Source organism: Anguilla anguilla, chromosome 4 (assembly GCF_013347855.1).
Source record: "Anguilla anguilla isolate fAngAng1 chromosome 4, fAngAng1.pri, whole genome shotgun sequence".
NCBI classification, from domain to species: Eukaryota; Metazoa; Chordata; class Actinopteri; order Anguilliformes; family Anguillidae; genus Anguilla; species Anguilla anguilla.
Window position 1 is genome coordinate 42,015,509 of NC_049204.1, and position 14,596 is coordinate 42,030,104.

The window sequence follows — 14,596 nt, forward strand, 5'->3', positions numbered from 1 at the left end:
ACAGTATTCTAAAATGTTGTAGAGGGGCATGTTTTGTTAGAAGCAGTGGGAAATTCCAAAATATAAAATGAAAGCATGTTATATTATATAACATTTGCACAAAATTGCACAAAAAGTTAAATAAATAAAAAATAATTAATCATAAAAATAATTAACTAATCTTGGTCTTCAAACAAGACCTTACGTAGAATCAGGTGTCTTAGTTCTGGGCTAAAACAAAAACCTGCTTTACTGTATATTGATGCATTTTTCTACAGCAGTGATACTCAATCCTGGTCCTGGAGAGCCACAGAGTGCTGTTTTTTGTTTTTTCAAACCCAAGAAACCAGGTGACCTGAATTAACTGTATAATCAGCCCCCTTTAACTTATCATTTTCTGTGCTAGTCAGTAACAATGAAAGCCAACCTAGACCTAGCAGCTCTCCAGGACAAGGAGTGACACCATTCGCTCAAAGACATGCTTTTACAGCTTGTTGGTGCAATCCCCGAGTGGCCATGACGCTGGCATCCTGAGATTTTTCAACTCATATTTTCAGTGCTCCTGCAACCATACTATGAGTTGAAGACACAAACTCTGTGTTCGGGCTTTATTAGTAGACAATTCAGGACAACTATACTCAAGACAGAGTTTCTAAGCGTCACCATTGTCGCACGGGTCATCCATTTACCAAACATCCCCTCCCTGCAGTCTGCAACTACACCCACCCACGACACACTGTACAATAGTGTCGATCTGGGCGTTCATAAAAATATTCTATCACCACTAAAAATTTGTATTCCATCATAGCAACAAGATAAACCCAGCAATAGCCCTAAGATATGCCAATACAGCAGTGGAAACGCTGCTCACTGACAATTTTTCTAAAATTATACTATGTCATTCAAATGTCAATATCTGGGAATAAATATGGAATAAATATACCACCTTACCATTGTTTTTACGCATAGACATGTCCCTTTCGAGACTGAGTGGTCATATATTGTCTTGGACAATCCGATTGTGAAATACACGCTCATTTGTGACGCCTGGGCATCTTCCAAAATAGCTGTGCGTAATACCACAAATGCTGTTTGCGGTGTTGTCGCCCTTGGTAGTACAATTTGGTTTGATTGACAATTAATTTATCCAATAGGTGACTATATAAGCTTTCTAACTGTATAAGATGTCTAATTTTACTTTTGGAATAGCGTTTTATAGCCCAGCGTAACCAAAGGTTTGCTCTTATCATCGCCTCCTTACGCATTCACTCTGTGGTAGCAGTAAAAGACACTGCACCTGGCAAAACTTTATCAATGACTTCCATCGTTTCTTGGAAAATATTATTCTTGAGAACTTTCGAGCATGGCTAAGGCATATGTTTGCTGATAGACCTAGCTGGCATAGTTAAGAGACCTAGCTGGAGTAAGACAAAAGAGGAGAGAATGACTGAATTGATTTACTGTCTGTGCCTCTATCTACTGAACACAGATAACATTTCATCATCACTATGCAAGTATTACTGCTCAAAATATTTTGGTTATATACATTATTTTTGAAATTGAGTGTCTTTAAATACGTTAGTGGTATTTTATAATGAGGATATTTGACACAGTAACGCAACTGTTTGTTGGTAGCTAAGTTGTTAACTGAGTAGGGTTTCTGTTTCAAGCACCGGATGTTACCTGGAGTATCAGCAAAACGTGGTGTACGGTTGAGTATTGTTTTAATGTCGTCCTATCCCCATACCATAAGACGTTACATACTGTAGAGTACAGAAAAACATATGAGGGTTAATGATTACACATTTAGGTACTGTACTGCATTGTTTGACAATGATTTTGCATAATTTTTTTATCTGATATCAATGTTTCATCTTAAACTTTCATAAGGGGCACATTTATATGCTTTATAATGGACAAAAAAGATTTTATTCATTTTTGGAGAGATTTTGGATATGTTTCTGGACCCCTAGATATTTTAGAACACTGTACTGATGGAAAGCTTGTAATTCCCAATAGAAAATTATGCAAAAGTGAGTTTCTTGAGTCAAAACAGTTGATTTGTTGTAAAATACATGATTACAGTTTGTTTTTATTTACAGCAATGCATAATTTAGACATTTTGGATAGATTTGGAGACACTGGGTAAGCTGCTTACTTTTTGCTTCATAGATCTTTAGTAATTCTACATATCCACCCTTAGATTTTACGCACTTGTGGTCAAGGATTTTTTGATCCAGGACATGTATAGTTTAACCTGTTCAATGTATGGAATCTCTCAGTATTTCATTGCAAACTAAAAAAGAGCAAATTCATTTTTGCTTTTTTGCCTAGACAATTGCATTTGTGGCACTTTATTTCTTCCTAAATTATTGTAAATTGTACAAATGTCCTTCTTCATTTATATCATTTTTCAAGTATCTGTGATGCTTCCAACTGTAGTCATACATCTTTAAATAAGGTACCCCCTAAATGGGCAAGGATTGTGCAGATTTGGCTTTTGCGCAAAGGGGTTAATGTCTCCATTAGAAACCGAATTGTATGATTAGTCGGTTGACTGTACCGTTGGAGTGCCTTTGGGGACCACTGGAGGACAACCACTGAAATACAAGTTTAAATTCCTGCAGGTCACATGGTGGAGACAAACTGGTGGCCCTACCCATAATAACAGCTGTGCTGAACAGTCAATAATCTATAAGGTTGCTTGTTTGAGGTTGGTGATACAGAACATATGAGGGAATTTGAGTTGGTGTTGTAGAAGTCAGTTTGTCCCTTTGAGTTCATGAGAAGGTTTGTGTTCACACTGGTTTTTGTATAATGATGTGTCCAAAGTTAGCCTCTAATGTCACCATTTTACAATAATGATCCATAATGATGGGTGGCAATGTGGGGTGGAGGAGAGACTAAGATGATTTCGGGTTTCAATTACAGATGCAATGCTGCTGTTGCACACATGAGCAAGTTACCCATCGCACCATAGTGTACAGTACTGCAGTGAAGAGCAGAACCATGCCCTAGGCTGCCACTTAAGAGTGCTGTGTGTTCTATTATGAAACTGTCTTCCCCTTAGAATACAGGTGGCAACCTCTGGTCCTGGAGGGCCGCAGTGTCTGCTGGTTTTTGGGGTGCTCTCGGAAGTGTTTCATTTAAGTTATTGCTTTGCTAAGGAATCCACCTTGTTTTTAAGGCCTTAATTGGTAGCCGATTTAAAGGAAACCACAAAAACCCGCAGACACTGCGGCCCCCTAGGGATTCAGTTTGACACCCCTGCCTTAGAGAATTTTAACTTTAAGAATATTTCTTATATAAGAATATTTCCCTATTAGGTGCCTGCGAGTCCCCATATGAATTTGACTCTGCTGGGTGTGGTTTCATTAGAAAGAAATGCATTCATGGTATTACTCAAGGGAAACAGAACCGGATGACATTACAATAAGAAGAAAAAACAACAAAACTTGATGACCTCTCATTGCCACTGTATGACGACATTGCATTGTTTATGTGACTCGTTTCGTGAGTGGAAAGAAATGTCACACCGAAAAGTAAATGTATTTCTTTGTTCATGTTTGCCTTGTCTTTGTTGGGCTGTCTTCACAATCTGGTCTAAAGCCGGGCACCCACCGCACGCGTATCGACCGCGAGCGCACTACGCGCGTATTACGCGCGTAACTGAAGCGTAGTTGAAGTACTGTTATTACAACGGCAGCGGGCGACGTCGTCTCCACCAGATGCGAACGCGTCGCGAACCGGCTGCGAATCTCGCGCGACACAAGCGAACTGAAGCGTAGTTTTTTGCTTCTGTTCTATTTTTTCGGCTTGTCACGCGTCACGATGGCCTGTTTATACACAGAAATATGCTCTAAAATGCTAGGTATACATGCTCTGATTTATATTTCATCCTTATATTACTAGGGGTGTGTCCCTAGTTCCCTCTTGCAGTAGTGGAGAACAAGATAAAACCAGATAAACACCAGATATTTTATAAGCAGCTAAAAATACAAGCCTTTTCGTTTTTGTATTGTCCTTGCAGAAGAAAAAAAAAACAAAAAAACTGGAACCTGGGGAAAAGGCAAACTTAGTTTCGCTATCTTATTTTGCGGAGGGGGTGGGGTAAATTTGAAAATACACCACAGAAAGACGTAGCCTATTGAATGATGTAGAAGTGAATGCACCGAGCAGCGGTTTGTTAGCTCGAGTGTTGGAAGGTAGTTTTTAACCAACCGTTGCTCAGTCTATTTGACTTCTCCGATGTCTTCATTCGCCGTGCTTTCAAAAAGGGCTTGTTAATAAAAATCAGATAATCCACAGAGCTTTAAAAAATCAGATTGTTTAGTGGTCTTGCCGGTGAAAATGCACCTATTTTATAAATGAAGTTGTAAGCAAGCCTTTATTGCACTTGTACTTCAAAGCTTACGGTGTTCATGGCGTTGTGGTGTTCATATCCCTTCAAGATTAAACTGTTACGCTATCTTTTTGATGATTAGCTGATTTTACTAAATCTGATCCTATACACGTTTTGACGTGAATGACAAGACGACACGGGAATTCCCAATGGTTGATTACGGATTATTTATTATTATTATTATTATTATTATTATGATGATCATTACATATTATTCATAAAGTTGGCACGCTTGTTAACCAAGCAAATAAATTAATGCAGTTTGAGATTGATTATTATGTAGGCTACGTTGCGATTTAAGCTTATGGTAATTATTTAAAGCGTTTACTTTCTCATGTATGTAAAAATATATATTAACATTACATTACATTACAGGCATTTAGCAGACGCTCTTATCCAGAGCGACTTACACAACTTTTACATAGCATTTTTTACATTGTATCCATTTATACAGCTGGATATATACTGAAGCAATTTTGGTTAAGTACCTTGCTCAAGGGTACAACGGCAGTGTCCTACCCGGGAATCAAACTTACGACCTTTCGGTTACAAGCCCAGTTCCTTACCCACTGTGCTACACTCCGTCCTATTACCATAGTAACAGACTGAAAAAGGTCTCTCACCAAGTATTCACTTACCCATAATCAACAGTCGTGAACAAACGTGAAATACACAATGTAATCCCACTGCAGACTGCGAGAGCTACTAGGAATATAGAGCTTTAAGCAAGCCTTTGCGCGACACAAACGGAACCAGTGGAGACACGCTACGCGCCGCGCCGTGCTGCTTACGCGCCGCTTACGCTACGCGTGCGGTGGGTGCCCGGCGTAATACTGTGGGCTGTAATCTGTTTAATCACTGTGATTATTTATTCTGTAGATTCCAATTACCATCTTTTTACCACTTGGCCTAACCTTTACTAACAGCTGAAAGTGCTAGGCTGGGTTCCACTGGGTTTTTTCCTAACTTGCAGGTCCTTTGGAACTTCAGTGATCTGAGTTAGAACATGCACATCCAATAAAACATAGCTGCAGGTGCTAGGCAGAGTCTAAATCAATAGGAAAAAACATCACACTGTTGCTAATGAAAAATGCTCCCATTTAACTGCTATAATCAAATCATCGCTGTTTCAAGTCAAATGAGTCTTCTTCAGGCTTGGTTTTCCTCTCTTGGTTTTCCTATTTTCTAAAAAAGCATGTTGTGATAGCCTCTTTGTAAAAAGCAATATATAAATAAAATTGTATTATATTGAAATGCATTTCTCTCTCTCTTTCCAGAAGCAGATGTTTCAGGAGCGTAGTGGTCGGATGCTGCAGGCAATGTCACCACAGCAGTCACCCCACGGGTCCCCTGGCAGCAGCCCCCCCCAGGGAGCGCTCGTCCTCCCGTTCTCCCTCACCCCCCCGCCCCTGGCTTTCTGTGGGCCCTCACCCCCCTCTCCAGCTTCACCCCATCCCTCCAAAAAGGAGCCTCTGCCTCCTTCAGCAGCATGAGTGAGGGGGACGAGGACGAAAAGTAGAGAAATGCTTAAACACACACACTCGCATAGACAACTACACAAACACAATTGCACTTGCACATGTATAAATACAGACACATACGCAGTCATTACAAGGTTTCTTCCTCTCTCTCTCACACACACACACACACACACACACACACAATTACACAGATCTTGACTTGTCCTCCACGCTGGATAACACACCAGCAGTGATTGGATGCTCAGACTTGCTCAGTGTGGGGAACTGTGGGTATGAAAGGCAGTGGGAGATCATGGAACATTTAATTGAGGCTGTGCTAGCACCTCTTCAGTTCCTGTCAGAGAACTTGTGAGATTTTGCATTAACCAGGTGACTGTAATCAGGTGACTTGACCATGGAGAGGAAGGTGAAATGAGAGAAAACGAGAGTTGCAGAGAAACAGATCATGTCTTCAGAGCCATCTTACACTTTTACATTTCCTTTGTTTTTAGTCTTTTTTAAATTGACTCAGGCTTTTAGAGTTAAAATTATTCTGAAGGGCATGAAACTGAAAGTAGGCTGTAGACTGAGGGGTGGGGCTGTGGTGTGAGGTTCTACAGCACAGTCAGCCAGTTTCAGGCTGATCATCAAACAGTAAATTTTGACCTTGTGATACGCGCATCAGTGTGGCTCTTTTCTTTGCACTGTTTCAGTTGTTTCTGGTAGTCTAATGTTTGTTTACTTCTCCCTCCAGGACAATGTGATTGTTTTGTGATTGTAGAAATACTGTAAGAGTTATATGGCCTTGCCGCTTTGCTGGCAGTGTGGTGTCATGACAGTTAAGGACTTTGGCTGTAATGACAGGGTTTGCAGGTGACATTCCTGGGGTGAGGCACAGTCAGTTTATGCTCAAGGTGCTAAACTGCTCCTGTAAATATCCTCTGTGTGTAAAGTGGATTATATTGCGAATTATACATCAATCTGCTGAGTGAGGCTGTATTGTGGTTGATCTGGCACTTTTATACATCTTTAGTATAACACAGTAAAGACAATCGTGTGTGTGTAGTGGGGGCAAAAGACTAGTTGTTGCCAGTAGGGGGTTAGAATTCTCTTCTGTAATGCGTCTGTAGTGTCATAACCAAATTATATTACACCAGAACCTCCTGGAAGCTTGAATGCATGGTGTCGTCTCCTGCTTTTTTTGGTGCTCAGTGTTCTGCTCCGTGCACCATCTTTTGTTTGCTTGCACGCATCCATTACACTTATGCATCGATAAAAATATAATTAAAATGAAAAAATCCTTCTCTTTGCATTCTATTTGCATTGTTTTTGTCTTGTTGAGTTTCAGTATAATGCAAAGCCTCCCTCTGCTGATAGCATGAAAAAGTGAAAGAGGTTAAAAAATGGTCCTGTTTTGGTCCTATCATCTTCCATATTTTGGTATAAGAAAATTGATGTGCCTCAGGGATATTAGAATGGGTTAATTTTTCCATGGCACTTTTCAAACTAAATAACAACAAAAACAATAATAAATACAAGAATGAAGAGCAGAACAGAAAGTTTGAGAAGCCTCACCGATCTATGCAGGAAACAAATCTGAAGGCTCTTAACTAGAGAGGGCTGAACTGGCTGACTTCTTAGAGAAGCTGTGATTGAATCATGCCCTTTTGAAGATTAGATACTGTAGACCTGTAACAGGGATATATGCAATGACCCAGCCAGCACAACATTCACAACTGTGCATTGTTCCCATTCAATGTTAGTTCAGTGTCACAGAAATATCTGTTGTCCAGAGAGTCGATGTTTTGTATTCTAGAAACACCAATCAGCCTGAAACTTAAGACTTGAGTGTTTGTCTGTAGTCAGTGGTTTTTCTTTAGCTTTTTGGGTTGTATGGTCTGTCTGTGGTTGCTGAGAATGCAGGCTGAATTTTCGATGAAACATGGTATAGTTGTTGCCCAAAGAACATGGAACAGTGTGACAACTCTTTGTGATGGCAGGGATATATGCTCTTGCAAGTAACTCTCAAAGATTTGTTGAGCATATTCACGCCCACTTTCACTCGTGTCTCCATCTAAATCATGCATCACATTCAGATCTGCAGTCATTAATTCACAATCAACAGGTTACATCCACCACAGCACTCCCAGTCCTCAAATGTCCCCAATCCCCAAAGGAACTCGTTATGCTCTAGTTGAAGCTCTGGAGGGGTGCTAGATTTTGTAATGGACACATCACTTGTTCACTCCCATTTCCGAACTCATTCACAGCTCGGTATGTCCCTAAATGCCACTGCCCTAAAATGTGTATCAAACATACTGTTAAGAACAACCACATGCTAGAATATAGTGTTTCAAGTTTGGAAAGGTTACTTGGAGTAAACGACTGGACAGATGAACTGATTAAGAGCACAGGTTTGAGTGAAAGCTTTAGTGGCTTGCAAATGACCATCCAAGTCTTGGGTTCAACACCCACTCCTCTGTCCAGTTTCTGAGAGCTCCACACTTTGCACACCCAGGCCCTCCCTAGAAACTTAATGTCTTGCGTGTTGTTAGAAAAATGTTTTTCTTTGTTACTTTTTAGATGTATCATCTTCTTTTATACTTAAAAACTCATCAACTCAAAATAAAGTGCACAAAAAAAGGAAAGCATCGGAATTGGTTGAATTTCTGTTAATCGGAGAGACCACTGTAACAGGTTTAGTAGTATGATTTTCTCCCACAACAACAATGAAGTAGAGGTGAATAGGTTTATCTGCAACTGTTGGGAGAGGTAGCTTTCATGAGGAAGTGAGGTCCTTCTACTTCCATTAACTTACTTCTTTTAATCAGCCTTGCAGGATCTAGGCCAGAGGTCTGCCAAGCTGGTCCTGGAGAGATGCAGTGTCTGCTGATTTTTGTTTTCGGCTTTAAATGAGTTACCAATTGAGTGTGTAATCAACTGCTACATACAATCACACAGGCTAGTCACGCCACTTTTACCTTTCTTCTAACTGCTGCCTAGCAGCCATTGTATTTTTCATCCAATACTAAGATAGACAAACACATGTAATGTGTGTAATGGGGTGGGGCAGTGAATTCAATGCAAAATCATATAATACTGTATGATGTCATAATTCAATCACCAACCATAAAATTATATTATGTTGCATCCTGCATAATGCAAATGTTGGAGAATGGCAGGGGGTCCTAAATTCAAATACAATTCAAAGCCTCTAATTAGCATATGTAACCTAATTAACATACTATGTTGTCAAATGCCTAGAAACCAAAGACATGATAGTCCTTATAAGGACCCTGCTATACAGAATTAGAACCCTACAGTTGGTTTTATAACTGAATGTGGCACTGGGTTTGCCCCTCCTTGGGGGCAAAAGGTGCTGTTATCCATTCAAAAGGCCAAAGACAAGAACTGGCTCTCTTCTTCAGCACATAATGTTTCAGAGGAAGACACTTAATGTCCAGCTCAACAGGTGAGCTGATATCATCCAATCAACCAGCCAAGGTCACTGATGCACGATGAGGCACTCTCATCCCAGCTGGCTGAAGCCTCCCTTCCTCCATCCCTCCCTTTCTGGGCAACGCTAGCACTAGTTATTTGTCACCCTTCATTGAAATGCAATATGTAGAACCACAACTTAGGTTAGTGTTTGCCAATGAGGGCAATGCATTGTTACCGAGTTGAACTCAGTAGCAGTATACCAATCAATTGTTTAGGGTGGGCTCAAAATATTTTCAAATTCCAGCAACAAAAAGAGCACAGACACTGCCCTCCATCCACGGGGATCCCACCCATAAACAGAAATAAATTAGAGCTTATCCATGTGCTATGCATGTAAATCTGCTACATGTGCCCTTAGAGTATGAAACACTGATACAGACTAAGCAAGTTTTTTGGAACTCTGATGTCACTGATGATTAAGACACACTTCTTTTCCACTGCTAGGACATATAAAAGACAATGAATGAGACATTTTAGAGTCACAAAGTTATATATATGTTAGGTCAACAATTTGTAGCTTCATGACTAAGAATGTTCAGAACACTTCTAGGGACCACACAAACACATCTTTATGAATGGCAGTGTGACAGCACAGAGAATTCATTTACCGGGCTGCAACAATTTCTTGTCTCCTGGCTCACAACTTTCTGTCAACATCCTAGTTCTTCGGATCAAGGGCACATTTCAGATAACAGAGTCAAAGCCACCCTTGAGGCACACTGCACATGTGCATTATTGCTAATTTAAGTTTCTCATTCAAAATTTCTTGCAGACATACAGTCTATACTTGATAATCATAACAGGAGTGATGTCAGATGTAATAGCCAGAATAGTGAAACTGTTAACCAGCCATACACCAAAGTGCTTCATCTCCTGCTCTAGACTCGTAAAGCACTTATTTTGGTTTTCATTTTTACTAAACCACAGTGTTTCCTGCCAATGCTGCTTCAATCGCATAGTCAAACCAGGCTACGTCCAAGCCAGTTGGGCCCTACTGCGAGTATAAAAGACCTGGTTCAATATGCGCCCTAGTCAAAGCATATTCTACCTGGTATGTTGTGTGGTTCTATTGCAATATGGCTGACTGGTGCAATGCACACTCACATTGGAGTATGACAACATTGGGTTAATTTTGTGCTTATACTTGGAATAAGCAAGAAACCGTGACAAGATTCAGTGGAGAAGGTGAGAAGAGGCTAGGGGGTGAAAATCCCTTTGAACATTCTCTTAGGACTGCATGGCAAAGGCAAGACTAAGCATATACAGTATAAACCCACTGGGCTGGTCTTAGTCTCACTCAAGCCTTCTCAAGTACCTCCACCTGCTCAATATCCAAGAAAAACGTCAGTGCAGGTACATAAGCTGTAGTGCAAGTGGTCCTATATCTAGGACCATTTTACACTATATTAAACCCCCTACATAGTAATATAGTGTCATAAGAGGTACAGAAAGAGTGCAGAGGTGCAGTAAGAACATGCCTTAACCGTGCATTTACTCCAGTGCTCTCTCATGTTATACAGCAGTGGTTCCCAAACTCTGAGTCTGGAATAATTTATTATTATTGCCACCAGTTTGTCTCCACCATGTGAATTTGGGAATTTGAACTTGTATTTCAAAGGTCTCCATAGGCACTCCAACTGCACAGTCAAGTGACTAATCATAGCAGTTTCTAATTGAGACATTTATAAAAACAATTAGTTGAGCTAATATGGGAAGAGTCATCATGTCCCTGTACCAAATAAAAAAATACAGGCAGCATGTCCACGGTAGTAAATAATCTAACTCAATTTAACATCCAAGTGTGGCTTGTAAACATCACTGTAAATCATCATCTGTGCTTAATTAGTGGCAATAACTTTTTTTAAACTTAGATTGAGGTGCTGCAAATGGGATAATTGTTTGAGAAGGGGCTTGACAAAGAGTCTATCGTAACCCCTAGTTGGCGGAGGACTGACGTACAATACGAGAAAACAAGGGGAGACAAACTGGTGGCCCTACTTATTATACATAATACATGTTCCACTGCATTTACTGATCAGGGCCCATCCATACATCGGAGCAGTGCCTTAGCAGGATGAGCCATCCAGCAGCCCCAAGTTTATACTTTAACACAAGGTTGATCACAGGAAATAAATTCACTCATCAAATGGACTGTGGTGATCAACCACTGTTGCACGAAAGTAAGCCTTTCATTTCACTTGAAAAATTCTGAGAACTGACAAATGGAATCGATGCAGGATCTCAATTTCCACAACATGGAGGGGAAAAGGCAGCACACGATCTCCAGTAATGGGGCCTGGGACTCCTGGAGTTATGATATGGAAGCCATCTGGTGCTCAGGCTCAGCACCTACAATACAAACCTGTTTCTGAAGGCAAGGAAGGGGGGTGGGGGTTGGATTGAAAGGGTGATACCAACTGATGTAAAGTCCACCTGTGTGACCCAGAGCATGAGGGTGAATGCACATTTAGGCTTCTGCTTTCCTATGATCCCTCGCAGGTGAACAGTACACGAACTGCCACTCAAACCTTCATAATTCCCTCCCTCAAATGTCTATAGGTCTCCTTCCGATTTCAAATCAATGCAGATAAATACAGATTTTATCATAAATATATTAAGCAAATATAATCTCATATATTCTCTCTATATATAGATATATTCATATGTATCTAGTGTTTTATATGGTGTTTGAGCTATAGAAGCATTTTTGTTGGCAATAGAGAAGCTATTGCGTCGACCAGGGCTGCCCAACCCTGTTCCTGGAGATCTACTGTCCTGTTTTCAGTTCAACTCTAATTTGGCACACTTGATTCTACTAAAGATGTTCAATGAGATCTCTAGTTGCTGAATGAAGTGTGCTTTGTTAGGGTTGGACTAAAAACCAACAGGATGGTAGACCAGGGTTGGGCAGCCCTGGTTTAGACACATCCCCCTTCCTAGGATGTGGTCAACCACAGCAACTAATCACAGCAAGGGAAACCACACAATCCACCAAATACACAATTATCATTCCATATTAAGCAACAGGAATAGTGGTGCTGCTTTCAGGAGGATAATATATGAAGTTCTAGGATCAGAAGTCACGATTTGCAGGATGCTAGAATTGGGGGGAGATGGAGTCTGTCACAAAGTCTCATTGCCATCACTGTGCAAAGGTCTAGTCAGTTGCCTTGGAGATGCTGATGACGACAAATGTTGTACATGGTCACACTGTTGACTAAAGTTGAGCTAAGGAAAAAGGTAGAGGAGGGCAGGTGAGGGGGGAGGGGTTATGGGTTGGCCTTGTATTTGGAAGCATCGCGTGGTTCGCTGCTGGGATTGCTCCAGTCATCTGCCTCTGCACTGGTCTGGTAGTGTCGCCATGCGGATTTGTTGAACACAGGGAGACGCTCAAAGGACTCACTGGAGAGAGCCTGGAGACAGAGATCAGTCAAGCAAGTAAGAACAGACTCACAGCACAGTAAGACCCGCCTCTCACAGCTAATGTTACAGTATGTTTCTCCTGATTAAATCAACATCTTACTGACTGCAGACTGACAGCAGGTCCTATTTACACTCATACCCGATATAGCTGACAAAATGGTTTTAGGAATATCCACAGAATGTGATCATCTACATAGACTAGATATTTCAAGTCTTATATATCTGATTCTGTGCATTTATATTAAGATCACATTTTAGTCCAAGCTGTGGTTCTCAATGTTCCATCTCACCTGTCAAGCAACTCGAAAATAGGGGTAGAACAAACATGTCATCGCATGTGAACTTGAGACCAATGATGGAGTACAAACTGACATAAAACTGAATACATTTCGTCACAAAGTATCCGTTTCTTATTATGAACATAGGTGTTGATTGGAGGACCTCCTCTCTAGTTTGTCTGTGAAAAATGATGACTGTGACATCTGCCTTATCCCTGGTTTATTATCCTGCTCGTGCCTACGGAATGTTTTTGTCTGTAAAATGCTGGTGACTGGAGAAGACACACGCTGATTCGAGTTTTCACATTTAGTGGCAATGGCGATCTGATGAGATGCAGACTACTTTCAGATGCATTTCTAATTTTTGTAAAATCCCATCAATATCCAATTTATTATGTTTAGACTACACTTATCAAGTGTGATTGGATTTGTCAAAAAATTGTATATATAGCTCATACTGTAAAAAAGTGAAGTAAAGTAACGTTGCATTAATATAGATCATGGTAAATGGTTTATCAGCAACCAGATCATTGCAGTGGACGAGAGCACAACAATTACATTTGATTATGATGATAAAGAATGCCATCGATGGATTATAATGGCAAAAATGATTTAACTTCTTGCTGTTATATTAAACGGAATTCCAAACCAGATGTGACACAACAACACAACGCACGGAAAACCAGAAATGAATTTTCATTGCCTTTCTCTTTAACACAGATAAAGAGATGTACCAAGTGAAACCATCCTTTTCCTATCACCATAGCAAGGTATATAGTATCTCATAAAAAACATGTTTTTAACGTACAAAAATGACAAGTCACTCACACATACAAAACACTGTGTATAACTCATTCATTCAAACTGGCTAAATCTACGCCTGCCATTAAAAATATTGTTATCAAAATGACGCAAAGTCACTGTACTACAAACAATATAGGCTATCTTGCCTCACTGAAATTAAATAAGCTGTATTTCAAAGCAATGCTACCCAATGTTTCCTCTGTCTGAGGAGCGTGTTTTGTTTAGCACTTTCGCTTTGCTATATGTAAAACAGTGGCTGTGACAAAGGGTGCGGTGGCGTAAGTATAAACGCATCAGAAACGCAGCTGAAATATGTCCTGTGTACGTACTCACGGATTTGACAGCCATCCAATGAGCCTTGATTGACAAAATTATCAGCAAGCTTGTAGAATTAGAGCTCCCTAGGTCGTAACTTGTGTACCCTTCTGTCTGTTTTCTGTTATTTCGTGCACTTTTAGTGTTTGTAAAGTTTATAAGGCATTTTCATACACTTATCTGCAGGTAGGAGTCCTCTTCGCTGTTTTCCTTAGGTAGATCAGTGACCTTACGTGAGAATTAGAAGTAGTAGAACCGGAACACTTGATAGTGGAGAATAGGAGCAGACGCATATATCCCAGCAATCTTTGTATATTATAAAATGACAATAGTACGAGAAATAAGGACAAATGATGAAACTGAGTAGTTGAAACAATATGTTTTCATCAGAATGGGCATGTAGGTGAAGTTTGACATGATCACAGACTATAAGT

At 40.3% G+C, this 14,596-nt stretch overlaps 1 protein-coding gene and 1 pseudogene across 4 annotated transcripts in view; one reads left to right on the plus strand and one right to left on the minus strand.

Annotated features, from left to right (window-relative positions):
• LOC118226076 overlaps nucleotides 1–8,489 on the plus strand; it is a 30,787-nt pseudogene extending 22,298 nt beyond the window's left edge.
• Nucleotides 8,490–9,813: 1,324 nt separating this feature from the next.
• The window catches only part of LOC118226075 (pyruvate dehydrogenase (acetyl-transferring) kinase isozyme 3, mitochondrial-like), a 56,266-nt gene continuing 51,483 nt past the window's right edge, over nucleotides 9,814–14,596 (minus strand). For 3 of the 4 annotated variants that reach the window (XM_035415342.1, XM_035415341.1, XM_035415340.1), the window contains one exon: nucleotides 9,814–12,755. In XM_035415342.1, the coding sequence (XP_035271233.1) occupies nucleotides 12,612–12,755 (144 nt within the window). In that variant the 3' untranslated portion in view covers nucleotides 9,814–12,611. The remainder of the gene's footprint in view (nucleotides 12,756–14,596) is intronic. The other variant, XR_004764958.1, reaches the window with a different exon arrangement.